The 25,387-nt window shown below is 44.0% G+C and overlaps 1 protein-coding gene and 1 long non-coding RNA gene across 8 annotated transcripts; one reads left to right on the plus strand and one right to left on the minus strand.

Moving 5' to 3' along the window:
- The first annotated feature begins 5,061 nt into the window (after positions 1–5,061).
- LOC124046737 (flocculation protein FLO11-like) lies at positions 5,062–16,271 on the plus strand. Of its 7 annotated transcripts, none has more exons than XM_046367453.1 (6): positions 5,062–5,342; positions 5,611–5,814; positions 11,312–11,368; positions 12,616–13,020; positions 14,186–15,435; positions 15,525–16,266. In XM_046367453.1, exons 2-6 carry the CDS (start codon positions 5,712–5,714, stop codon positions 15,720–15,722), a joined length of 2,013 nt encoding a protein of 670 aa, XP_046223409.1. In that variant the 5' UTR covers positions 5,062–5,342; positions 5,611–5,711; the 3' UTR covers positions 15,723–16,266. The 7 variants fall into 7 exon arrangements, with proteins under 7 accessions (XP_046223409.1, XP_046223411.1, XP_046223415.1 ...); XM_046367454.1 differs by lacking the exon at positions 5,062–5,342 and adding an exon at positions 6,659–6,820 and having other exon boundaries at positions 5,680–5,814; positions 15,525–16,271; XM_046367457.1 differs by lacking the exon at positions 5,062–5,342 and adding an exon at positions 10,899–11,049 and having other exon boundaries at positions 5,692–5,814; positions 15,525–16,267.
- LOC124046747 lies at positions 14,033–24,200 on the minus strand. The gene is made up of 4 exons (XR_006841055.1): positions 24,148–24,200; positions 23,831–23,989; positions 15,052–15,207; positions 14,033–14,946 (listed from the first exon to the last, which is right to left on the minus strand). It is a non-coding gene; the product is annotated as an uncharacterized LOC124046747 (long non-coding RNA).
- Positions 24,201–25,387: the final 1,187 nt, after the last annotated feature.

Genomic DNA, 25,387 nt, shown 5'->3' on the forward strand with positions numbered 1-25,387 from the left:
AACATTTTGCGATGGCTTTCTCAGTCTCTGGACCCCATCGAAAAGCTGTGGTTTGAATTGAAGAAGGCAGTCAGTCTATAAGCTCAGACGAAGGATATCAAGGATCTGTAAAGATTCTGTATGGAGGAATGGTCTTAAGATTCCTCCGAATGTTGTTCTCCAATCTCATAAAATATTTTTAGAAGAAGGGCTCGGTGTCGTCGTCGGGAAAGGTGAGGAGGGTGCTGGACTATTGAACACCGGGGATTCAATAATGTTGACTCTTATCTGTTTTAGATGTATTTGTTGTATGACTTGTTAAACAGAGCATAAAATATAACTTCATTTGTATTATCTATTTTAAAGTTTTTTTTTTGTTGCTCATCTTTATTAAGGGATCCAATCAATTTGGACCCCACGGTACATACAGTACAATGGGAGAGGGGTGTGGCATGCACAGGAGGACCAGGATGTTGAACTCAGACCACTATTGAGGACTGGGACTCTCATATCTAGAGATTTACGAGAACTTCTGTGAGTGTAATGTTTACTGTTCATTTTTTGTTTTATTTCACTTTTGTATATTCATCTACCTCACTTGCTTTGTCAACGTTAACATATGTTTCCCATGCCAATAAAGCCCCTTGAATTGACCTCCTCGCTAAAGGAACTTCTAGCCAGCAATTTAAATGCAGTGGATTTGAGTTTCATTCCATCTTTGTTTGAACCTCGCAGGAGTTTGTTATGGTGAGTCGTGAAACAACAGCTTTACTCTCATATTAGGTGTCTGTTTATTTGCTCCTGTTTCCCTGAAAGAGGTAACCTAGATGATGTCTCATGCTACTCGCACCTGATTTACCATCAACCATTTTTTACATTTGTCTTCTTCACCATAGATCCGCTAAAAGAAGAGACGGAAAAACAGAACGTCTTACTACTCAACGGTATGTCAAATCAAATCAAATTTATTTATATAGCCCTTCGTACATCAGCTGATATCTCAAAGTGCTGTACAGAAACCCAGCCTAAAACCCCAAACAGCAAACAATGCAGGCGTAAAAGCACGGTGGCTAGGAAAAACTCCCTAGAAAGGCCAAAACCTAGGAAGAAACCTAGAGAGGAACCGGGCTATGTGGGGTGGCCAGTCCTCTTCTGGCTGTGCCGGGTAGAGATTATAACAGAACATGACCAAGATGTTCAAATGTTCATAAATGACCAGCATGGTCAAATAATAATAAGGCAGAACAGTTGAAACTGGAGCAGCAGCACAGTCAGGTGGACTGGGGACAGCAAGGAGCCATCATGTCAGGTAGTCCTGGGGCACGGTCCTAGGGCTCAGGTCCTCCGAGAGAGAGAAATAAAGAGAGAATTAGAGAGAGCATATGTGGGGTGGCCAGTCCTCTTCTGGCTGTGCCGGGTGGAGATTATAACAGAACGTGGCCAAGATGTTCAAATGTTCATAAATGACCAGTGGTGCTCCAGCCTCCTTTACTAAACAGAAGGCACGACTTAGCCCCCTACCCCGCACTATCTGAAAGAGAACCCCAGAAATTTCGGAAACGTCACTGTCTTAAATGTTTTTTAATTACAACAAAACCAAAAATGGACTAATAGCCGAAGACCTTATTTTACGTTCTGTAAGACCATTGTGCTCAGCTCGTAAAGCGTTGTTTATATAGACGGGTAAGTTGACAACGTCACGAAAACGAAGTTTGCAGAAGGCTGTTGTTCTGGATGGCCAGATAGTTAGCAACAATGACAAGAAGCTGTCATGTGGTGAATCGTAAATTTCTCGTTTTTATCTTGTTCTAAATACCATGGCTTGTTCTGAGAGGTTTTGACTGATGTTGGGCTCCCGAATGGCGCAGAATCCAGGCTGTATCACAACCGGCTGTGATTGAGCGTCCCATAGGGCGGCTCACAATTGGCCCAGGGTCGTTCAGGTTTGGCCTTCATTGTAAATAAGAATTTGTTCTTAACCGACTTGCCTAGTTAAATAAAACGTCACGTCTATGCTAATATACTGCGATGAGTATCAAAACTGTCACGTGTAACAAAACGAAGGGCGCTATGGTAGATGGCGTCCAAGAGTAGTATCTGTACTTCAATAAATAATATTGCCATAATCAAGAACGGATAAAAAGGTAGACTGAATAATCTGCTTCCTACTGCTTCGAGAAATGCACGATCTCTTTCTGTAGAAAAATACAATTTGAAATCTTAGCTTCTTGATCATCATGTTTACAATGTTATTAATCAAACGGTTGTTTTTGAAATGTAAATATGACTCGTATTACAGAACATGCAGTAAAGATTCAAATTACATCACTTCCTGCTTGGTAGCATCTACAGACCGAAGATTAGTGTCATAGAGAAGGCCTGGGTCTGGGCCCAAAAGTTCAGCCACATCCCCACATTTTTATTAGTTTTGAACAATGTATTTACATACAAAATCCAAATATACCAGACATCCTTCCCCCAACATACATTTTTTTGTGTATTACATTTCAGAACAATTCAGGATGTTGTGATATTTTTGTTTCAGTCAAACAGATCCGCCCATAAATGTATAGTCATTGTTAGCTGCGTATCGCTGCAGAGGTGTGTAAGGCTACTCAGAGACAAATGTGTGTTCTTTATTTGAATGAAAAAGCATAATGCCATACTAACAGAAAACATGACATTTTAAAGGAAATAATTTCAACAAGTGATAAATAATATAAAATATTTGAAATAATATTGACAGAATCCTCTTGTCCAGGTCCCTGTCAGGGAGAAATCTCCAGCTCTGGTCCCCCACCAGCAGCAGAGGGAACTGTGGACTCAGCTTTACCCCCATGGAGGAGCTACCCTCCACCTCACCATCAACACCTTGGCCAGCACCAACAGTGCCACCCCAACCCATCACCTCCTGTCCTGCACCATCTCACTCCATCCACTCTGGTTCAACACCCCAACCCATCACCTCCCGTCCTGCACCATCTCACTCCATCCACTCTGGCTCTACACCCCAACCCATCACCTCCCGTCCTGCACCATCTCACTCCATCCACTCTGGCTCTACACCCCAACCCATCACCTCCCGTCCTGCACCATCTCACTCCATCCACTCTGGCTATACACCCCAACCCATCACCTCCCGTCCTGCACCATCTCCCTCCATCCACTCTGGCTCTACACCCCAACCCATCACCTCCCGTCTTGCACCATCTCACTCCATCCACTCTGGCTCTACACCCCAACCCATCACCTCCCGTCCTGCACCATCTCACTCCATCCCTCTGGCTCTACACCCCAACCATCTCACCATCCACTCCATCCACTCTGGCTCTACACCCCAACCCATCACCTCCCGTCCTGCACCATCTCACTCCATCCACTCTGGCTCTACACCCCAACCCATCACCTCCCGTCCTGCACCATCTCACTCCATCCACTCTGGCTCTACACCCCAACCCATCACCTCCCGTCCTGCACCATCTCACTCCATCCACTCTGGCTCTACACCCCAACCCATCACCTCCCGTCCTGCACCATCTCACTCCATCCACTCTGGCTCTACACCCCAACCCATCACCTCCCGTCCTGCACCATCTCACTCCATCCACTCTGGCTCTACACCCCAACCCATCACGTCTGGCTGGACACCACAGGGCTCCCAAGTCAATCTGCTCCAACAAATCCTGGACATACAGGATTTGTGCCTCAGCCACCCTTCTTCTGGGAACACCATCAGCCTCCATGTCCAGTCCCCTCACATTAATATAGTGTTTAATTGCTAAATTGTAATTATTTCGCCACTATGGCCTATTTATTGCCTTTACCTCCCTAATCTTACTTCATTTCCGCACACTGTATATACACTTTTCTATTGTGTTATTGACTGTATGTTTGTTTATTCCATGTGTAACTCAGTTTGTGTCGAACTGCTTTGCTTTCATGGCCAGGTCGCAGTTGTAAATGAGAACTTGTTCTCGACTGGCCTACCTGGTTAAATAAAGGTGAAATAAATAAACAAAGCACATAGTGAGTCACTCAGCCACTGAGCGGGAGAGGAAGATCGGGCCGCCTGGGAGGAAAGGGGACAGTTGAAGTCGAAGGATGTGGAAAGGGAGGAGACAGAAGGGAAAAGGATTTAGCATTAGGAAGAGGGTAGGATAGAAAAGAGGGTAGGGTCGAAAAGAGGGTAGGGTCGAAAAGAGGGTAGGATAGAAAAGAGGGTAGGGTCGAAAATAGGGTAGGATAGAAAAGAGGGTAGGGTCGAAAAAGGCAGTCAGTAGACAATGTCATAAAATACAACAAGTGTTATCTTGTTTTCTTACTCGGGCCAGGTCAAATGCTCCTCTGCTTTTGCTGGACCCTTCTGCCCTTTCCCCCCCCTTATCCCCTGTTCAAATGGGATAGGAGTGAAGGACTGCACCGGTACACACACATTACCTGATGACTGAAACTGAATTATTCTGCTGCTCTGTCGTTCGCTACGTACTTCCGTCTGAGACTGCCGTCATTTAATTTGTTTGTGGTGACGTCAAAATGATGGAGTGTTGAACAAAACAAAGTCATCAGCAATTGGCTGATCTCTAACCGATCATTATTAAACGGTCTAGAAATTGTCAGGTGGTGCTCCTCGGTCTGGTCGAGACTCATTGCAGAGATCCGTGAACTTGGCGTAGCGTTTGGTCCGAGCAAGGAGTTTGGGTAGCCAGGCAACACACGCACAATTCATAGAAAAAGTGTTGAGTGAACTAATTAGGGAAACATTTGTTAGTTTAATGTTTTGAACTGAGCTTAAGAACATGTTCTGTACCTTTTGCTTTGGTTAATGTTTTGTCTTGTGTAAAATAAAAGCAATACTGTCAGAATTTCTGCCCAGATGGTTGTATGAACAAACTAGTAACTATATCATGTATAATGGAGACTGGTATTAAAGACACTGGCTCTTGTGACTTAAAATGTGATTTGTTGTAATAAGGTGTAAATCAGTATTGCTCTCTGGTGGTATGATTCGGAACTGGTCATTAACCCACGTTACCCTCCCGGACGTTAGGTGGCAGTAAACACTTGCTGTTGGTCACCAAACGTTACTAATGAAGACAGAAGAAGACCAATGAGGAAGTTTTACCGCGTTTCTTTGTTTTGGATCCTCATGCTCAGTTTTTTTTTTAACGTATCGATACTTCAGAAACCGTTTATTTCGCTTCCGAATTAACGAGCTAAATGCAATTTTAGGATTCTATTTTGATTGAACGCATATGAGCTAATTTAGTATACAGCGTCTCTGTCGACTAGCTACTGTAGATAGTTAACGTTAGTTAGCAGCACAGGAGCCTTGATGTCAGTCGCTAAGGCTTGCTCATATCATGGTGAGTGCAGGCTATCCACAGCCCATTGCACGGCTGGAAAGAAAAAGTATTGATTAATTTAAATGTTGTATGTACATTATGCCTACAATAAAAGACACACATTTTTTCAGTGTTCACACTTTTCTTCCTGATCTTATGTTTATAATCAGAGATTACCAGAGAAAATGTCCTCTCAAATCCAACATACCAGTTAATAGCAGCTATTTGTATTACATAGTAGTCATTTCATATTTTTTACTTGGGATGCGTGTCTGGTCTTTTATTTTAGGATGGTGAAAACAAACCCTGCCTGCAGCTCTCCTTTACCGCACCTAATCTGAGGGTCCTGATTGTAACAGTAAAGTCCAGAGTGAACAGCAGGCTCCAGAGATGGCATCAGTGAAGCAGGAAGACTGCAGTCAAACACTGGGGCTGAATGTCAACATTAAAGATGAAGTAAAGGAGGAAGAGATTGAAACATTTGTGTATCATGGTAAAAGCAGAGCACCGCCTGATTTCACGGTCTGCTTGTAGGGCCATTTGTAGGATCAGTTTTGCCCTTATGATCATAATGAATAAGATTATATGAACAGCAGGGACCTGCTCTTAAACCAGCTAGCACATTTGGTTCTTTGGAAGTTGTGTGAATGTACGTTTTTGGTTTCCCATTGGTTCTGGGAACAAAGCCAAACGTTTCCTAAAAACGTTCTGAGAATGGAAGTGAACATTCCGCCTGTTCTAGATTGCAGGGACGTTCTGAGAACGGAAGTGAACATTCCGCCTGTTCTAGATTGCAGGGACGTTCTGAGAACGGAAGTGAACATTCCGCCTGTTCTAGATTGCAGGGACGTTCTGAGAACGTTTTACTATGGTTCCCAGAATGTTTTCATGGTATGTTTTATTAACCTATAATTTGCATTCTCAGAATGTTATTTAAAGGTAATTAAATGACATTCTGAGAACATATTTCAGTAACACTTAACACTGCTAGCTTAGTTTGGGTTACCTGTTGTGATCTCCAAGCACAGATAGGACTGATGAGTATTAATCATGCAAACGCACTCTTTTATTATTATTGTGGCACCGGATCAATGTGACTCTAACCTATGATCTTCTGCTCTCTATTCCTGGAATTAGTCCACTGCTCTGTTCATTTTAGTCTATTCAAACAGACTCCATTTCTTAACAAGGTAGGATAGAGTTTTGTTGCTGGGAGATTCGGGAAGTGTGTTGAATGAGGCCCAGCGGTCAGAGAGATGAAAGAAGTGCAGAGCTGAAGGTTTTCCGACACGAGTAGAAAAGAGTTGAGTCTGGGGGTTGGTTTTTTTTTTTTCCAGTATGGTCACTGCTCATGTTCCCAAAATGTTGCCGCCCGGAGGTTATGAGATGGAGTTACGTCTGAATGTCACTGGGCCGCAAGTCAAGTCGGGAGAAGAGGACTATTGGGACAGGGACACAAAGGTGGATTTCTGAGCAGGAAGGAGAGGAATGGAGGGGGGGTAAGTCGCTCTGGATAAGAGCGTCTGCTAAATGACTTAAATGTAAATGTAATGGAAAATAAGAGGTCGAAGAGAATAGCAGAGGTTGAATTTGAGGAAGGTGGAGATGGGGTGTCAAAGAGGATTGGTGTCATGTGCAAACAGAGTGAGCCGTACACCAGACTGAGTTCTGTAGGTGAAATGGAAGTGAATGAGGACGAGTTAAGTGAGGTGTGGTGAAGAGCTTGGAAACAGAGCCTGGCGTCAATGGACATGATAAAGAAGAGTCTGGACCAGTAGGAGTGACTTTTTGGGGAGAAAGTGCATCCTTACCTTTTGGCAGAACCATTTGTGGTTTCAGGGTGGGTGGGAAAGGAGGTGGAGTCAGGGAAGGTAACCTATAGTGGACTTGTGATGTTTGTTTCTTCTGACCAGGGGGAGTAGGTGGTCCATGTCATTCAACTTGGGGCAAGATCTGTTTCTTGCTTTGCTCTTAGGAACAGGGCACCATTGAAAGTAGTGATTTTCTGGGGTAGTGTGGAGGTGGGGCAATTGAAGTTTAAATTCCTGGTGCTTGTGACGCCCACCGTTTGGTGCGACTCAGATCCGGTGGTGAAACAGGAGTCACTGTCAGTCTTTGAGTCAGAGTCTCTACCTGACAAAGTCATGTTAGGATATATATCAGTTATCCTGTTAGAGCCTGAATCCACTGCCCTGTTTCAGGTTTACCATTTATGGTCATGTCATAGCAGTTTGTAGGAGGGAGATCCTAATCAAGATGAGGGAATGGGATGGAGGATTGTGTACGTTCGGTGGATAAAGTTGTGGGACAACTGAAGAAGTGCCCTTGTTGCTTGGCATCAGAAGTGTCTGGTGAGAGAGCGGCAAGTTGAGGTGGCTAGAGTCAGAAGTGTCTGGTGAGAGAGCGGCAGGTTGAGGTGGCTAGAGTCAGAAGTGTCTGGTGAGAGAGCGGCAGGTTGAGGTGGCTAGAGTCAGAAGTGTCTGGTGAGAGAGCGGCAAGTTGAGGTGGCTAGAGTCAGAAGTGTCTGGTGAGAGAGCGGCAGGTTGAGGTGGCTAGAGTCAGAAGTGTCTGGTGAGAGAGCGGCAGGTTGAGGTGGCTAGAGTCAGAAGTGTCTGGTGAGAGAGCGGTAGGTTGAGGTGGCTAGAGTCAGAAGTGTCTGGTGAGAGAGCGGCAAGTTGAGGTGGCTAGAGTCAGAAGTGTCTGGTGAGAGAGCGGCAGGTTGAGGTGGCTAGAGTCAGAAGTGTCTGGTGAGAGAGAGGCAGGTTGAGGTGGCTAGAGTCAGAAGTGTCTGGTGAGAGAGCGGTAGGTTGAGGTGGCTAGAGTCAGAAGTGTCTGGTGAGAGAGCGGCAAGTTGAGGTGGCTAGAGTCAGAAGTGCAGAAGGTGTCATACTGAGGCAGTGAAGAAAGTAGAGGAGGATGGGTCAAGGATCCTAAGAGGATCCCTGTGAGTAGTAGATCTGTGCCAGCACAGAGGGATTGGCCAATGAGAGATACATGATTCAGAAAGGTTGGTTTCCTAGCGTTCATAGCAATGGTTATCATCTGTACCACAGAAATGGAATATAAATCACAGAAAATAAATGTTGTAGTGGCAGCTGCATAGGAGTATTTGGCTATACGAGATTTGACTTCAGAAGAGTTCCAGGGTGTGTTGAGTGATGGTGTCCCGTCCTTCCAGGTCGTTGTCATGGTGCAGGAGCAGATGGGGTTGAAGTAGTGGAATGGGCTAGTGTGTTTTGAATGAGTGTAGGGTTAGTTGGCATGGTGCCGGAGCAGATGGGGTCGAAGTAGTGGAATGGGCTAGTGTGTTTTGAATGAGTGTAGGGTTAGTTGGCATGGTGCAGGAGCAGATGGGGTCGAAGTAGTGGAATGGGCTAGTGTGTTTTGAATGAGTGTAGGGTTAGTTGGCATGGTGCAGGAGCAGATGGGGTCGAAGTAGTGGAATGGGGTAGTGTGCTTTGAATGAGTGTAGGGTTAGTTGGCATGGTGCAGGAGCAGAGGGGGTTGAAGTAGTGGAATGGGCTAGTGTGTTTTGAATGAGTGTAGGGTTAGTTGGCATGGTGCAGGAGCAGATGGGGTCGAAGTAGTGGAATGGGGTAGTGTGCTTTGAATGAGTGTAGGGTTAGTTGGCATGGTGCAGGAGCAGAGGGGGTTGAAGTAGTGGAATGGGCTAGTGTGTTTTGAATGAGTGTAGGGTTAGTTGGCATGGTGCAGGAGCAGATGGGTGTGCTTTGAATGAGTGTAGGGTTAGTTGGCATGGTGCAGGAGCAGATGGGGTTGAAGTAGTGGAATGGGCTAGTGTGTTTTGAATGAGTGTAGGGTTAGTTGGCATGGTGCAGGAGCAGAGGGGGTTGAAGTAGTGGAATGGGGTAGTGTGCTTTGAATGAGTGTAGGGTTAGTTGGCATGGTGCAGGAGCAGATGGGGTTGAAGTAGTGGAATGGGCTAGTGTGTTTTGAATGAGTGTAGGGTTAGTTGGCATGGTGCAGGAGCAGATGGGGTCGAAGTAGTGGAATGGGGTAGTGTGCTTTGAATGAGTGTAGGGTTAGTTGGCATGGTGCAGGAGCAGATGGGGTCGAAGTAGTGGAATGGGGTAGTGTGCTTTGAATGAGTGTAGGGTTAGTTGGCATGGTGCAGGAGCAGAGGGGGTTGAAGTAGTGGAATGGGCTAGTGTGTTTTGAATGAGTGTAGGGTTAGTTGGCATGGTGCAGGAGCAGATGGGGTCGAAGTAGTGGAATGGGCTAGTGTGTTTTGAATGAGTGTAGGGTTAGTTGGCATGGTGCAGGAGCAGAGGGGGTTGAAGTAGTGGAATGGGGTAGTGTGCTTTGAATGAGTGTAGGGTTAGTTGGCATGGTGCCGGAGCAGATGGGGTCGAAGTAGTGGAATGGGCTAGTGTGTTTTGAATGAGTGTAGGGTTAGTTGGCATGGTGCAGGAGCAGATGGGGTTGAAGTAGTGGAATGGGGTAGTGGGTTTTGAATGAGTGTAGGGTTAGTTGGCATGGTGCAGGAGCAGATGGGGTTGAAGTAGTGGAATGGGGTAGTGTGTTTTGAATGAGTGTAGGGTTAGTTTGCATGGTGCAGGAGCCGATGGGGTTGAAGTAGTGGAATGGGGTAGTGGGTTTTGAATGAGTGTAGGGTTAGTTGGCATCGTGCAGGAGCAGATGGGGTTGAAGTAGTAGAATGGGCTAGTGGGTTTTGAATGAGTGTGTCGTTAGTTGGCAGGGTGTTTTTTAGTGTTTTATATATTCATTTTCCCCCATTATGTATCACAAAGTATAATGGATTTATATTATAGCCCAGTTGGGGGCGGTAATACAACATTGGATGCCATCTGCCGTTATACTCAGAGGAAGTAGTTTAGAAATGTTTGTTTTTAAACAGCCTTAGTAACATTCAAGGAACATTATTGTTTTCTTGTGGTTTTTATGGAAAGTTGTCTTAATGTTCTGAGAGCATAAATTTAAACAAAACCATGAGGAAACCAGCTGAAGTACTTAAATTCTCACAGAAGAATGTAGTCTCTTAACGTTCTCTGAACAATTTGAGAATATTACTTTAAATCAGGTCTGTTAAAACTCATTTCTCGGAGGACCTGGTGTCTGCTGGTTTTTTGTTTTTTTCCTTTCAATTAAGACTTAGACAACCAGGTGAGGAGAGTTCCTTACTAATTACTGACCTTAATTCGTTAATGGAGTACAAGGCAAGGTACTCTGTGGAATGAATTTGACACGTGCTTTAAAAAGAACCATGAGGAGAACTGTAGGAAATGTTATGCTGAAGTACTGAAATTCCCAAGAAACAAATGGTTCTCAGAATGTTTTGTGCTATATGGGTATCCTGCGGTATTCCCAGAACATGGTGGGAAGGTTGTATGAAAAACCACTCGCCAAGCTCTATGAAACATGGCTCTCAGAACGTTATACGCTAGCTGGGAAATCAGCACACCTAGTCTTTAAGCTAAATTGATTAAGCTAATTCTCCTGTTTTTAATGTTTTTTTAATCCTATAGCAATACACTTTTGGAAACCTTTTAACGTAACTGTCATAAATAACTTTTAAAATATACATACCATGCACAGTTTAGTGAAATTGTATCCGGCTGGTTTCACCCTTCGCTACGACGTCCTCTCACCTTGTGCTGACATTTCCATTGGACCATTCCACATACCTGGATGCATCGCACATATCTCTCTAAGTAAAGCCAGGTGCAGCTTTCCTAGACTGTGTACTGTAAGTATATATTTTGTCATTTGAGAAAAATTGTCTTGCTTATGTTAAGCTCCAAATGTTTCCAAAACCGTATATCGCAACTGAGGTGTATTTGCGTTTAGACAGAGCATTTGGGCAACGCAGGGCACTATCAGAGAGTCGGGCCATTTTCCCCACTGGGCCAAATGGGACGTGGAACGGCTCCACTGTAATGTAATTGGAGTCATGAAAAGGGGAACAGGGGAACCTACTCATCAACATGTTATATTTGTCTTCAACTTAGGGCCGGCTGGAGAGAAAGAAGAAGAGACGGAAGGACACCAAGTCTTACTACTCAAAGGTCTGTGTTTTCTTTCTTCTCACACATAGAACATATTTAAACCACAGTTCAGAATCTGGACAGAATTCAAACCAACGTAGATAACCGACATCACTCCTGCCTGTCTTGCTTCAGGGGGCAGAACAACACCCAATGACAAACAATACCTTGATTCTAGCAATGTTATGAAAAAGAACACGTGATTTTATGATGCATGCATACCCTTCAGGCTAATGGCATTAACCTGCATGCTGGACTCAGTCCAAGAGATACACTGAGTGTACAAAACAAAGTATTGCGTTTTGCCCCGAGAACAACGTCAATTCATCGGGACGTGGACTCGACAAAGTGTCAACTGTTGAGTGTGAAAATCCCAGCACAAAAAAAAACACATAATTGAGTAGTAGTGTCCAACCTTATGTTGTGTTATGTAAGTCCATGATAAATTGAAATGCACTTGTTAGACTCCACAGGAACCATTGGATGAAAAAAAAAAAGTTTTAACCTTTATTTATCTAGGCAAGTCAGTCAAGAACAAACTCTTATTTACAACGACGGCCTACCCCGGACAACGCTGGGCCAATTGTGCGGATACAGCCTGGATTCGAACCAGGGTCTGTAGTGACACCTCTAGCACTGTGGTTTTGTGCCTTAGACCTCTGCGCCACTCGGGTGCCCAGAAGTCTCCAGTGAAATGTTGTCTGAAATGTATCGGACATTTAACTCTGAAACAGAACCAACCTCTCAAAAGGACCAACTAGTTGAAATGTCTATTCAACATGTTGCAGCAGGATTATTTCTGAGAAAGTTACTGTGAAAAATCCAGACTAAATAGAAGCTAGACTATCATTCTGGAGAGGGTTTACTGGCTCATTCTGCTGTAGACTTTCATAGCAAGAGATGCCTGTTATGACTGAGCAGTATTGTAAATCCAACCGTGCACTTGATTAGGTACATTATCTTGACTTATTAATTAGCATTCAGGACCCAAACTATCAGATTATTATGGCCAGAGGCTTTTTTCCTTTTGGTAGGCCGTCATTGTTAATAAGAATTTGTTCTTAACTGACTTGCCTAATTGAATAAAAGGTTAAATAAATATAGCACACCCCGTTGGGCCTCGTGGTTTAAATACCACACAGTTACAACTGTTTCTTAATGTGACCAACAATGAAGAACACGAGTAAGTTCATAAAGTTTAGCCTGTTTCCTAGGAATGAATCATAAACCTCAACCTGGTGCTGATTTTATATCAATTTCACATGTAGATAAAGGAAAAAGAAAACCGAAAGGAATGGAGAAGGAAGCTGAAAAAAAGAGGCACCGATTCACCCCTGGAGATGAGGATCTTATTATTTCAGGGGTACTTGGGCACTGGGAGGACCTCTTCGGCCCCCAGGCCCACATTCGCCCCCGGGGGTCAAAGACTGCAACCTGGAACACCATCGCTGGGACCTTGACCTCGGCTGTGGCGAGATGTGGTGACGATGTCCGGAAGAAGTACAATCTCATAAGGAGCCAAATCAAGCAAAAGGTTTCTTCTATCCGGACATTGTCCACCCAGACTGGTGGGGGGCCAAACACCGTGCCGGCGCTGACCGACCTGGAGCAGCAACTTTTCTCCCGAATGGCAGAGACCGAAGCTGGTGTAGGGCCTGTTGATTTGGGATTTGGTGAGTGCTAATCTTGTAATTATATCTTAATTATAATTACGTCACACTAATATATTATACATTAGGTCTATATACAGTATATTTCATAGTGAAATATACCTCACATTATACAATATTGAATTATGTATTGTTTGGTTTAAATTGAAAAAAAAAAAAATGAATTGGAGTTGCTGTTTGACATTTGCTTTAACCAGGCATCCTTGTAGATTGGTCCTATCATATGTGCTACAAAGCAAGTGTATATCCAGATCAATTACATTAATTATTAAGAAATGTGTATTTCAAAAACCCTGCATCTGATTGGGGTTTAATGTTGATTTGCTCTACATAGATTGACAGAATGTAGGCCTACTGCACAAGATCCATCAAAGTTCCAAAGAGGGAACTCTACTAGTTTAAGTCTGCAACCCATTTAATACATAGAAACTGGCATAATTAGACAATGTAATTAATGGTATTATTACACATATACAGCAATTCACCAGAAGAGGGTGGTAATTTGTAGTTCATTTTCACAAAATTTGTGTCATTTAGAGAAGGCTCTTATCAAGAGAGGCTCACAAGAGCAATTAGTGTCAAGTGCCTTACTCAAGGGCACATCAACTGATTTTTCACCAATTCGGCTCAGGTATTCAAAACGACGACCTTTCGGTTACTGCCCCAAAGCTCTTAACCGCTAGCTTACCTGCTGACCACACTCATAAATGCTTTTAAACTCACCATTGGCCTCATGGTGAAATCCCTGATCAGTTTCCTTCCTCTCCGGCAACTGAGTTAGGAAGGACGCCTGTATCTTTGTAGTGACTGGGTGTATTGATACACCGTCCAAAGTGTCATTAATAACCTCACTATTTTATCCCTTTTAGATGTGTTTGTGTGGTCTCATGAGTCGCCTATATGAGGCAAAGCGAAGTTTACATTTCACTGAGCCACACAACCTTTATTTACATTCCATAAAGACTGTATTAAATGAGTACCTGATGAATGGAAAGGACAGAACACACTCCAGGAATAATTTAAGTGTATTCTTTATTTGGATTAAAAAAACATAACCACAATGGTTTACCAACGGAAAACATGACAATTTAAAATAAATAATTTCAACAAGAAGTGATAAATAATATAAAATATCTGAAATAATATTGACCGAATCCGTCTTGTCCAGGTCCCTGTCAGGGAGAAATCTCCAGCTCTGGTCCCCCAACAGCAGCAGAGGGAACTGTGGAGTCAGCTTTACCCTCTGTCACCGTGGAGGAGCAACCCTCCACCTCACCATCAACACCTTGGCCAGCACCAACAGGGCCACCCCAACCCATCACCTCCCGTCCTGCACCAGCTCACTCTGGCTCTGCTCCCCAACCCATCATCTCCCATCATGCACCAGCTCACTCTGGCTCTGCTCCCCAACCCATCACTTCCCGTCCTGCACCAGCTCACTCAATCCACTCTGGCTCTACACCCCAACCCATCACCTCCCGTCCTGCACCACCAGCTCACTCAATCCACTCTCAATCAATGAATCAAATTTATTTTATAAAGCCCTTTTTACATCAGCAGTTGTCACAGAGTGCTTTACAGATACCCAGCCTGAAACCCCAAAGAGTGAGCAACGCAGATGCACTCTCTGGCACCTCACCCAAACCCATCACCTCCTGTCCTGCACCAGCTCACTCAATCCAGTCTGGCACCGCACCCCAACCCATCACCTCCCGTCCTGCACCAGCTCATTCCATCCACTCTGGCTTTGTTCCCCAACCCATCACCTCCTGTCCTGCACCAGCTCATTCCATCCACTCTGGCTTTGTTCCCCAACCCATCACCTCCTGTCCTGCACCAGCTCATTCCATCCACTCTGACTCTACACCCCAACCCATCACGTCTGGCTGGACACCACAAGGCCCCCAAGCCAATCTTCTCCAACAAATCCTGGACACACAAACGCAACAAATCCATGTTACACAGACCGCCCAGCACGTCCACCAAGCTCTTTATGATTTATTAGAAAAAGCACATGAAACACAGAAGGCACACCTGGATGTGGAGAAGAACCGGCTCCAGCTGGATAGAGAGCGCTTGAGGGTGGAGACAGAGCGCCTGCAGGTGGAGAGGGAGCGCCTCAAGATGGAGAAGGATCGCCTGGGGGAAGGGGAGGCGCTTCGGCAGCTCTCTGTCTCCGGGTCAGTCGCCCTAGAACACCAGACGCCTGTGAGTTCAAGAACTTCCAGTGCCTCCCCCACCCTTCTTCTGGGAACACCATCAGCCTCCATGTCCAGTCCCCTCACATTAATATCACCTACTGCACCACACTTTGATTTCTTATTTTCCCCATTCCCATTACCGGTAATCACAACCCATTCCACCCAGCCATCACAAACCAGCCCTGCCCCAACCCCAACCTCCCCAACCTTAAACATTCCTGCCCCAACCTCTCCTACCTTAACCAGCCCTGCCCCAACCTCCCCTACCTTAAACATTCCTGCCCCAACCTCTCCTACCTTAACCAGCCTGCCCCAACCTCTCCTACCTTAACCAGCCCTGCCCCAACCTCTCCTACCTTAACCAGCCCTGCCCCAACCTCCCCAACCTTAACCAGCTCTCCCCACTCTCTCATCCCTCCAATCTCCGGATCGGTTAAACGGCGAGTTCAGGAGACAGTCCGGCCTTGGCCTGCACCCACTGCTAAGAATACAAAACATCAATAAACAAATAATGTAATAAAATACAAGTTTATTTTCTTACAGCCTCTTCACACTTACTACACATTACTCACATGTAATCGTGCGTACTTGCTACGTAGAGAGAGTGGAAGGATGATAAGTCCTCCGGAAGTTTAGTTTTCTTCCAGTTCTGTGTAACTGATCTGTTAGCAACCCTGATCTGTTAGCAACCCTGTTCTGTTAGCAACCCTGTTCTGTTAGCAACCCTGTTCTGTTAGCAACCCTGTTCTGTTAGCAACCCTGTTCTGTTAGCAACCCTGTTCTGTTAGCAACCCTGTTCTGTTAGCAACCCTGTTCTGTTAGCAACCCTGTTCTGTTAGCAACCCTGTTCTGTTAGCAACCCTGATCTGTTAGCAACCCTGATCTGTTAGCAACCCTGTTCTGTTAGCAACCCTGTTCTGTTAGCAACCCTGATCTGTTAGCAACCCTGTTCTGTTAGCAACCCTGTTCTGTTAGCAACCCTGTTCTGTTAGCAACCCTGTTCTGTTAGCACGTAGTGAGTCACTCAGTCATGGAGCAGGAGAGGAGGATCAGGCTGCCCGGGAGGAAAGGGGACAGTTGGAGTTGAAGCTCTGAGACAGGATTGTGTTGCGGAACAGATCTGGGGAAGGGTACCAACACATTTATTGCAGCATTGAAGATCCAAGAACACAGTGGCCTCCATCATTCTTAAATGGGAGACGTTTGCAACCACCAAGACTCTTCCTAGAGCTGGCCTCCTGCCCAAACTGAGCAATCGGCGTAGAAGGGCCTTGGTCAGGGAGGTGACCAAGAACTCCATGGTCACTGACAGAGCTCCTCTGTGGAGATGGTTGTCCTTCTGGAATGTTCTCCCATCTCTGTAACACTCCACTAATCAGGCCTTTATGGTAGAGTGGCCAGATGGAAGCCAATCCTCAGTAAAAGGCACATGACAGCCAGTTTGTGGTTTGCCAAATGGCACCTAAAGGACTCTCAGACCACGAGAAACTACATTCTCTGGTCTGATGAATCCAAGATTTAACTTTAATGCCACATCTGGAGGAAATCTGGCACCATCCCTACGGTGAAGCGCAGTGATGGCAGCATCATGCTGTGGGATGTTTTTCAGAGGCAGCGACTGGGAGTCGAGGGAAAGATGAACGGAGCAAAGTAGAGGGAGATCCTTGAAAACCTGCACCAGATTGGTCAGGACCTCAGACTGCTGCGAAGGTTCACCTTCCAAGAGGACAACAACCCTAAGCACACAGCCAACACAACGCAGGAGTGTCTTCGGGAGAGGTATCTGAATGTCCTTGTAGTCCAGACATGAAGCCGATCAAACATCTCTGGAGAGACCTAAAAATAGCTGTGCAGCGACGCCCCACACCCAACCTGACAGAGCTTGAGAGGATCTGCAGAGAAGAATGGGAGAAACTCCCCAAATACACGTGTGCCAAGCTTATAGCGTCATACAGAAGAAAACCCAAGGCTGTAATCGCTGCCGAAGGTGTTTCAACAAAGTACCGAATAAAGGGTATGAATACTTATTTAAAATGTAATATTTACGTTTTTTATTTTCATACATTTGCAAACATTTCTACAAATCTGTTTTTACTTTGTCATTATAGGGTATTGTGTGTAGATTGATAAGGGGGAAACAATTTAATCAATTTTAGAATAAGGTTGTAACGTAACAAAATGTGGAGAATGTCGAGTCTGAATACTTTCCGAAAGCGCTTTATCGGTTTGGGCTTCTTGTGGTCAATTTGCATTCGTTCCGGCCCCCTGACCATCTGCTCAATAAATAAATTGTCCCGTGTCCGCATCTAGTTGATGATCCATGATGTATGCCTTTGCATCCTGTAATTTAAAGAACACTCACACAGTATGTCAGCACCATTGTGTTGATTGATTGATTCCAGGGGGGGGGGGAAATAATTCAAAAAGCCTAGGTAGCCTAGTCACCCGAAGTGTGACTAAAAACCAAATGTTCGCATTCAGATTTTCTCAAAACATAAATAAATGGGCGTATTTTAGGCTATAAAACATGACGTTTCCCCTGGCCATGTCCTGATGGGTTTAGAGTTCAGTCTTCTCTAGACTACCTGCAGCTCTGGTTGTTATCCAGTGCTGGTCCTTGCCATTCTGAGACCCATTTTCATTTCTGAATAAAAGTTGAAAATACGCATTTTCCGGATGTTTTTAATCAGGGTCATTTTCGGTTCTGAAAAGTTGAAAATACGTCATTTTTAGAGGTCTATGTTTGGGATAAATTAAAGATGGTTCAGACCGAACAGAATCTGAACCAAACTTCTATGATTGGTTCAGATTTGGACTGCACAAAAAAAAAAGACATCAGCGTCGGTCGGTGCGTAACAGCAACAAGAGGCCGTTCACACGGTGAGTGTCTTTAATGTATCAAGCAAGATATCGAGCCCTGCCCAAGTCTCCTTGCTTAATATTAAAGGGTTGTCTTTTGTGCCTACAATTCAGTGCAACGATTTCGATGTTAAGGTAGACATGTTTTTATTTTTAGAAGCATTCGTTTAAGGGAATACTTTAGCTCCCCTATACTTTAGCACATCTATTGAGACATATTGCAGACTTGTTGAAAATGATGTTAGAGATTACTAAGTACAAACATGAGTACAAATCTTTCCATAGTTTAACTCAGGATGAAAAACAAGCTTTGCTTGATTTTCCGTTGCGTCAGTCTTTACCCGCCCTGCTGATAAGGGTGGGTCGGTTGTACTCATGGATAGGACAGTTTGTGTAAACTAGGGTCATAGACAACACCTTTTACAAGAAACTCAGATCTTAGATGGGTATTTAAGTTCTGGTCAGATCACCAACAACAACAAAACACGACTTTGTCTATTCATCAACACCCTAAAATGGCCTTTTTCTATACTTTGCCGAAATTACACGAGTGTTACTTAACCTCCAGGGCGCCCTATTGTAGGGGACATTGGTGCAGTAACAGCCCCTTTATCGACTTTTGTAATTATACCATTCGTAGAACAGCTCCCCCTCCTTTATAAAGGACACCAGCAGTATGGTCTCAGAACAGCTCCCCTCCTAAAGGACACCAGCAGTATGGTCTCAGAACAGCTCCCCTCCTAAAATGACACCAGCAGTATGGTCTCAGAACAGCTCTCCTCCTTTATAAAGGACACCAGCAGTATAGTCTCAGAACAGCTCCCCTCCTAAAGGACACCAGCAGTATGGTCTCAGAACAGCTCCCTTCCTAAAGGACACCAGCAGTATGATCTCAGAACAGCTCCCCTCCTAAAGGACACCAGCAGTATGGTCTCAGAACAGCTCCCCTCCTAAAGGACACCAGCAATATGGTCTCAGAACAGCTCCCCTCCTAAAGGACACCAGCAGTATGATCTCAGAACAGCTCCCCTCCTAAAGGACACCAGCAGTATGGTCTCAGAACAGCTCCCCTCCTAAAGGACACCAGCAATATGGTCTCAGAACAGCTCCCCTCCTAAAGGACACCAGCAGTATAGTCTCAGAACAGCTCCCCTCCTAAAGGACACCAGCAGTATGGTCTCAGAACAGCCCCTTCCTAAAGGACACCAGCAGTATGATCTCAGAACACCTCCTAAAGGACACCAGCAATGGTCTCAGAACAGCTCCCCTCCTAAAGGACACCAGCAATATGGTCTCAGAACAGCTCCCCTCCTAAAGGACACCAGCAGTATGATCTCAGAACAGCTCCCCTCCTAAAGGACACCAGCAGTATGGTCTCAGAACAGCTCCCCTCCTAAAGGACACCAGCAATATGGTCTCAGAACAGCTCCCCTCCTAAAGGACACCAGCAGTATAGTCTCAGAACAGCTCCCCTCCTAAAGGACACCAGCAGTATGGTCTCAGAACAGCTCCCTTCCTAAAGGACACCAGCAGTATGATCTCAGAACAGCTCCCCTCCTAAAGGACACCAGCAGTATGGTCTCAGAACAGCTCCCCTCCTAAAGGACACCAGCAGTATGATCTCAGAACAGCTCCCCTCCTAAAGGACACCAGCAGTATGGTCTCAGAACAGCTCCCCTCCTAAAGGACACCAGCAGTATGATCTCAGAACAGCTCCCCTCCTAAAGGACACCAGCAGTATGGTCTCAGAACAGCTCCCCTCCTAAAGGACACCAGCAATATGGTCTCTCCCCTCCTAAAGGACACCAGCAGTATGGTCTCAGAACAGCTCCCCTCCTAAAGGACACCAGCAGTATGGTCTCAGAACAGCTCCCCTCCTAAAGGACACCAGCAGTATGATCTCAGAACAGCTCCCCTTCTTTGTAAAGGACACCAGCAGTATGATCTCAGAACAGCTCCCCTCCTTTGTAAAGGACACCAGCAGTATGATCTCAGAACAGCTCCCCTCCTTTGTAAAGGACACCAGCAGTATGATCTCAGAACAGCTCCCCTCCTTTGTAAAGGACACCAGCAGTATGATCTCAGAACAGCTCCCCTCCTTTGTAAAGGATACCAGCAGTATGATCTCAGAACAGCTCCCCTCCTTTGTAAAGGATACCAGCAGTATGATCTCAGAACAGCTCCCCTTCTTTGTAAAGGATACCAGCAGTATGATCTCAGAACAGCTCCCCTTCTTTGTAAAGGATACCAGCAGTATGATCTCAGAACAGCTCCCCTCCTAAAGGACACCAGCAGTATGATCTCAGAACAGCTCCCCTTCTTTGTAAAGGATACCAGCAGTATGATCTCAGAACAGCTCCCCTCCTTTGTAAAGGACACCAGCAGTATGATATCTATTATTGCACCTCTTGATCCTCTCCCTGATAATACTTTGTTAGTTACTTTTGATGTTGAGTCTTTATACACAAATATTCCACACGGGGGCAATATTGAAGACGTGGAACTTTTTCTTCTGCAACGTGACCCTAATGAATTACCTTCCAGTGCATGCATTATAACATTGGCTGAAATAGTACTCACACACAACTACTTAATGTTTCTAAATGATTTCTTTATTCCGACGAAGACTACTGCTATGGAATCCCCTATGGCTCCTAACTATGCTGATTTGTATGTGTTTTACATGGAGAAAGTCCATTTTCAAACCTCTCAACAAAAATATTGCCTAAAATCATTTGGAAACGGTACTTTTGATATTTCTGTTCTATGGAAGGGTGATGGAAAACAGCTCCATGCATTTCTTAACTCTTGTTCTGATCACTGTGGCCTCCAACTGCTTTTAAATGCAAGTGAAACTAAATGCATGCTCTTCAACTGATCGCAGCCCGCATCACTATTCTGGACGGTTCTGACTTAGAATATGTGGACAACTACAATACCTAGGTGTCTGGTTAGACTGTAAACTCTCCTTCCAGACTCATATTAAGCATCTCCAATCCAAAATTAAATCAAGAATCGGCTTCCTGTTTCGCAACAAAGCATCCTTCCCTCATGCTGCCAAACATACCCTCGTAAAACTGACTATCCTTGTCTTCGACGATGTCATTTACAAACTAGCCTCAAACACTCTACTCAGCAAATTGGATGCAGTCTGTCACAGTGCCATCCGTTTTGTTACCAAATCACCTTATACCACCCACCACTGCGACCTGTATGCTCTAGTCGGCTGGCCCTCGCTACATATTTGTCGCCATACACACTGGCTCCAGGTCATCTATAAGTCTATGCTATGTAAATCTCCGTCTTATCTCAGTTCACTGGTCACGATAACAACACCCACCCGTAGCACGCGCTCCAGCAGGTGTATCTCACTGATCATCCCTAAAGCCAACACCTCAGTTGGCCGCCTTTCCTTCCAGTTCTCTGCTGCCAGTGACTGGAACGAATTTCAAAAATCGCTGAAGTTGGAGACTTTTATTTCCCTCACCAACTTTAAAACACCAACTATATGAGCAGCTAACCGATTGCTGCAGCTGTACATAGTCCATCTGTAAATAGTCGCCCCCCCAATCTACCTACCTCATCCCCATACTGTTTATATTTTATTTACTTTTCTGCTCTTTTTACACCAGTATCTCTACTTGCACATCATCATCTGCTCATTTATCACTCCAGTGTTAATCTGCTAAATTGTAATTATTCACTACTATGGCCTATTTATTGCCTACCTCCTCATGCCTTTTGCACACACTGTATATAGACTTTCTTTTTCTACTGTCATTAACTTGTTTGTGTTATTGGCTTGCTTATTGTTTATTCCATGTGTAACTCTGTGTTGTTGTCTGTGTCACACTGCTTTGCTTTATCTTGGCCAGGTCGCAGTTGCAAATGAGAACTTGTTCTCAACTGGCCTACCTGGTTAAATAAAAAATATAGAAAATAGTATGACTAAATACAGTACAATATTGGGAGCACAGAGAGGACGTCTGGCTGGCTGGCTGTATTCTACTGTCTGAGATGAGATGACTAAGTTTAAGGATTGAAAAAAATAAAGTCATCAAATAAATAGTAAGTAATATACCCAACTGAAATATTGTATTATTTCACAGTCATTTCCTATTGACGTCTAACCAATGTGGACCTGACTGAGCCAACGGAATATTTTCAATGTTTTGGTAATTGAATGTTCACTATTTTTGCCTTTTGGGATTTCCATTAAAAAAAGCTCTAAAATAAATGTCATTATTTCATAATGCTTTTAAATAATCTAAAATTTAAAACCCTGATCATTTTTTAATAAATCGAACCAAAACAACCTCACACTAACCGTTCAGCGCTACTCATTAGACAGCGGTATAATGTAAAAATATGTTCTTACTCACCAAGAATGGAGTTTCGCTGAGCTACCATCTTCATTTTCTCAGGTTAAGCCCAGAATGTAGGTCTTTTAAATATACAAGCAACCCCAGAAAATGCCTGTTCGGCACCTCCAATCACTCATTACTGCCATGCACAGGTTGGAAGTGTACATCGTCTCAATATATTGAGGTCCTGAAGAGGCATTTTGGGGAGGTTGTTTGTACATTAGATCCTTTTTGGAAGTACACTGAACAAAAATATATATGCAACAATTTCAAATATTTTACTGAGTTAAAGTTCATATAAAAAGGAAATCTGTCAATTGAAATGCATTTATTCGTCCATAATCTATGGATTTCACATGACTGGGAATACAGATATCTGTGCCCGTCCCCCTGTTCGTGTGGTCATGTGTTAGAGGGTGTGTGTTATTTTATATCTCTATGTTATGCTTTGAAGTAGTCATGGTGCTTGATGTCTAGGGGGGCTGGTTGAACTGGGGAGGGTGGGGGTTGAGTGTTTGAACTTTTGGGACCGTGTATGTCCCCCACCCCCAGCTTTATCTCCCTTATGGTTGTTATCTATGAAGCAGGAATGTCCTGGGTTATGGATCTGGGGCATAGGCATTATAAATGTCCAGAACAAGCCATTTTTAAGACCTGAGTGCGTGTGTGTGTGTGTGTGTGTGTGTGTGTGTGTGTGTGTGTGTGTGTGTGTGTGTGTGTGTGTGTGTGTGTGTGTGTGTGTGTGTGTGTGTGTGTGTGTGTGTGTGTTAGAAACAAGGTCCCTTGGCATTGTGTCCATTTCAGGCTTTAAACAACAATTAAACAGCCATCTAAATAATGTTTCTCAGCCTAGTTTCCTATCTAGTTCTCTTTATATGTACAGGCACAGAGCTTCCAGATGGCTCCAGCCTAAGGATTTTCAGTGCATGTACACCTGGGGAGATTAGAACCCCAAAGAAAAGATCCTAAAGCTCATTTCAGGTTTATTACGACAGCCACTTTATGAAAGGCCTTTACTTATGGCTAAACATCTTCTACACCGCTTATTAATGCTGTGGGATGAAATTAGGTGTTTCTAGGAGGGCTTAAACAAATCTACAGTGAAACGAACATGGACACTTTACACACATATTTATTGACTTTTAAAAAGACCACAGTAACATGACAGAATTTGTGCAAAGGCAACGAAATCTGCTAGTGGATATTAAATGTACAACGGTAGTATTCTGTAACAAGCAATACGTGTTAAACATGAGGCACATGCAATCATGTCAGCCTCTTTATCTAAGGCCTTTAAACAGTTTTCTACACATCGTATTAATTAATGATGTGGGCATACCCAGGATTTACAGGCAGGACGTTTGATCTACACAGGGAGGGAAAACTTACGGAGTTATGATGGAGCGGGCAAGCGTCTTTGAGTTGGTGAATTCGAAACGGATAATGGTCGTGTAGCTCCCTTCAGTCACCACGAGCACAACCGTTCCTTGATTTTAACTGGCGGCTTTATTCTGTAGTTTTAGTGAGAATTATCACCTTCCGTGAGAACTATAAAGTAAATGAAAAATACAGTTAAGCAAACTCTTACAACCTTTTCTTACGAGTGACTTATTAGCTTGGTATAACTCTGAAGTGCTTACATACATAACAGTTTAACCGGCGTTATAACGGGTTCAGATTAAACACATGAATAAAGGAACAAATACCTCATTGGCTGCTTATTACAGAAGGGAGGAAATCAAACTTCACACTTATTATTCCTGGCATGAATTCACACTACATCCTAACATACACTCTTCAACCTTTATGAACTACACCCGATGACATGAAAACGTATCTAACGCAGCGCTGGATTGCCTTTCCTCCAAAAGTGTGTTGCTACAATAAGGATCCCCGTTACAACAGTATTAGCTACGTAGTTCCGCTTGTATTATCATTTCCCCCGCACAGCGGACACAAACAATTCAAACAAAAGACATAACCTGTAAGTCTGTCAGTTACAGGTCGGGGCTAACAGGACCCTTTATCTGTAAGAAATAGTAAACATTTTGGAATTATAACATGTGTTCAAATGTAGGTACTAAATATTTTGAATTAAATCACTGGTTTTAAAAATGTATCTCACGCTTTAACGATAGGGGGAAGAGGTCATTTCATATTTCGGTTTAGGGGGGTTATTAACATTATGGAAAACAATATTCACACAAACAACACCGCTTAGAGCAGCTTGGAGATTATTAGCCATGTAAGTGGGGAGCAAAAGAGCCGATTTAACCAACTCTGTACAAACCCCGACACGGGGTATGATAACTCTGACGCGTACGTCTAATGATTATTGTAGATGTTTACAACTGAGGGAGTTGACAGTAGGTCAATGAGATGTATAAAGGCAAATTGACATAACGGACCTCAAAGACCAACAGCCTACTTAATAATATAGAATGCAGGGATGTGTAATGAACATGTAACCATTATAAAACAAAAAAATGTCTCGAAACACCTAGTTAGGGACAGAACGTGGAGCATATACTTTAACACTGTTACAACAGCTTTAGCGCAAACCCACAGCCCCGAATATTTAGCTGCCAGGACAGATTCAAAAAGATGTGAATAAGTGAATCCCTCCGAATAGATATTTCTGAAGGCTACTGGACATAGGTGATTGGGAAGCGACTGTTAGACGTAGATTCTCAGAAGCAATTTATAGTCTTTCCTACAATGGTATGTAATAAAGTTTGTAATAATGTACAACTGTAGGTCTCCAATGTTTTTACATTAAAACACTAATGATGCGTGTTTAAATAGTAGTACAATTTGGTAATTAATTCGAACATGTCTTTAAAAAGTTAGTACTATATATTTTGGTCTTAAATCAATGGTTTTAAAACAGTATCTCACCCTTTAACGAAGGGAAAATGTAATTTCCAGCCATCAACCCGGTCTGTT

This window comes from Oncorhynchus gorbuscha, linkage group LG10 (genome assembly GCF_021184085.1).
Source record: "Oncorhynchus gorbuscha isolate QuinsamMale2020 ecotype Even-year linkage group LG10, OgorEven_v1.0, whole genome shotgun sequence".
In the NCBI taxonomy this organism is placed as follows: Eukaryota; Metazoa; Chordata; class Actinopteri; order Salmoniformes; family Salmonidae; genus Oncorhynchus; species Oncorhynchus gorbuscha.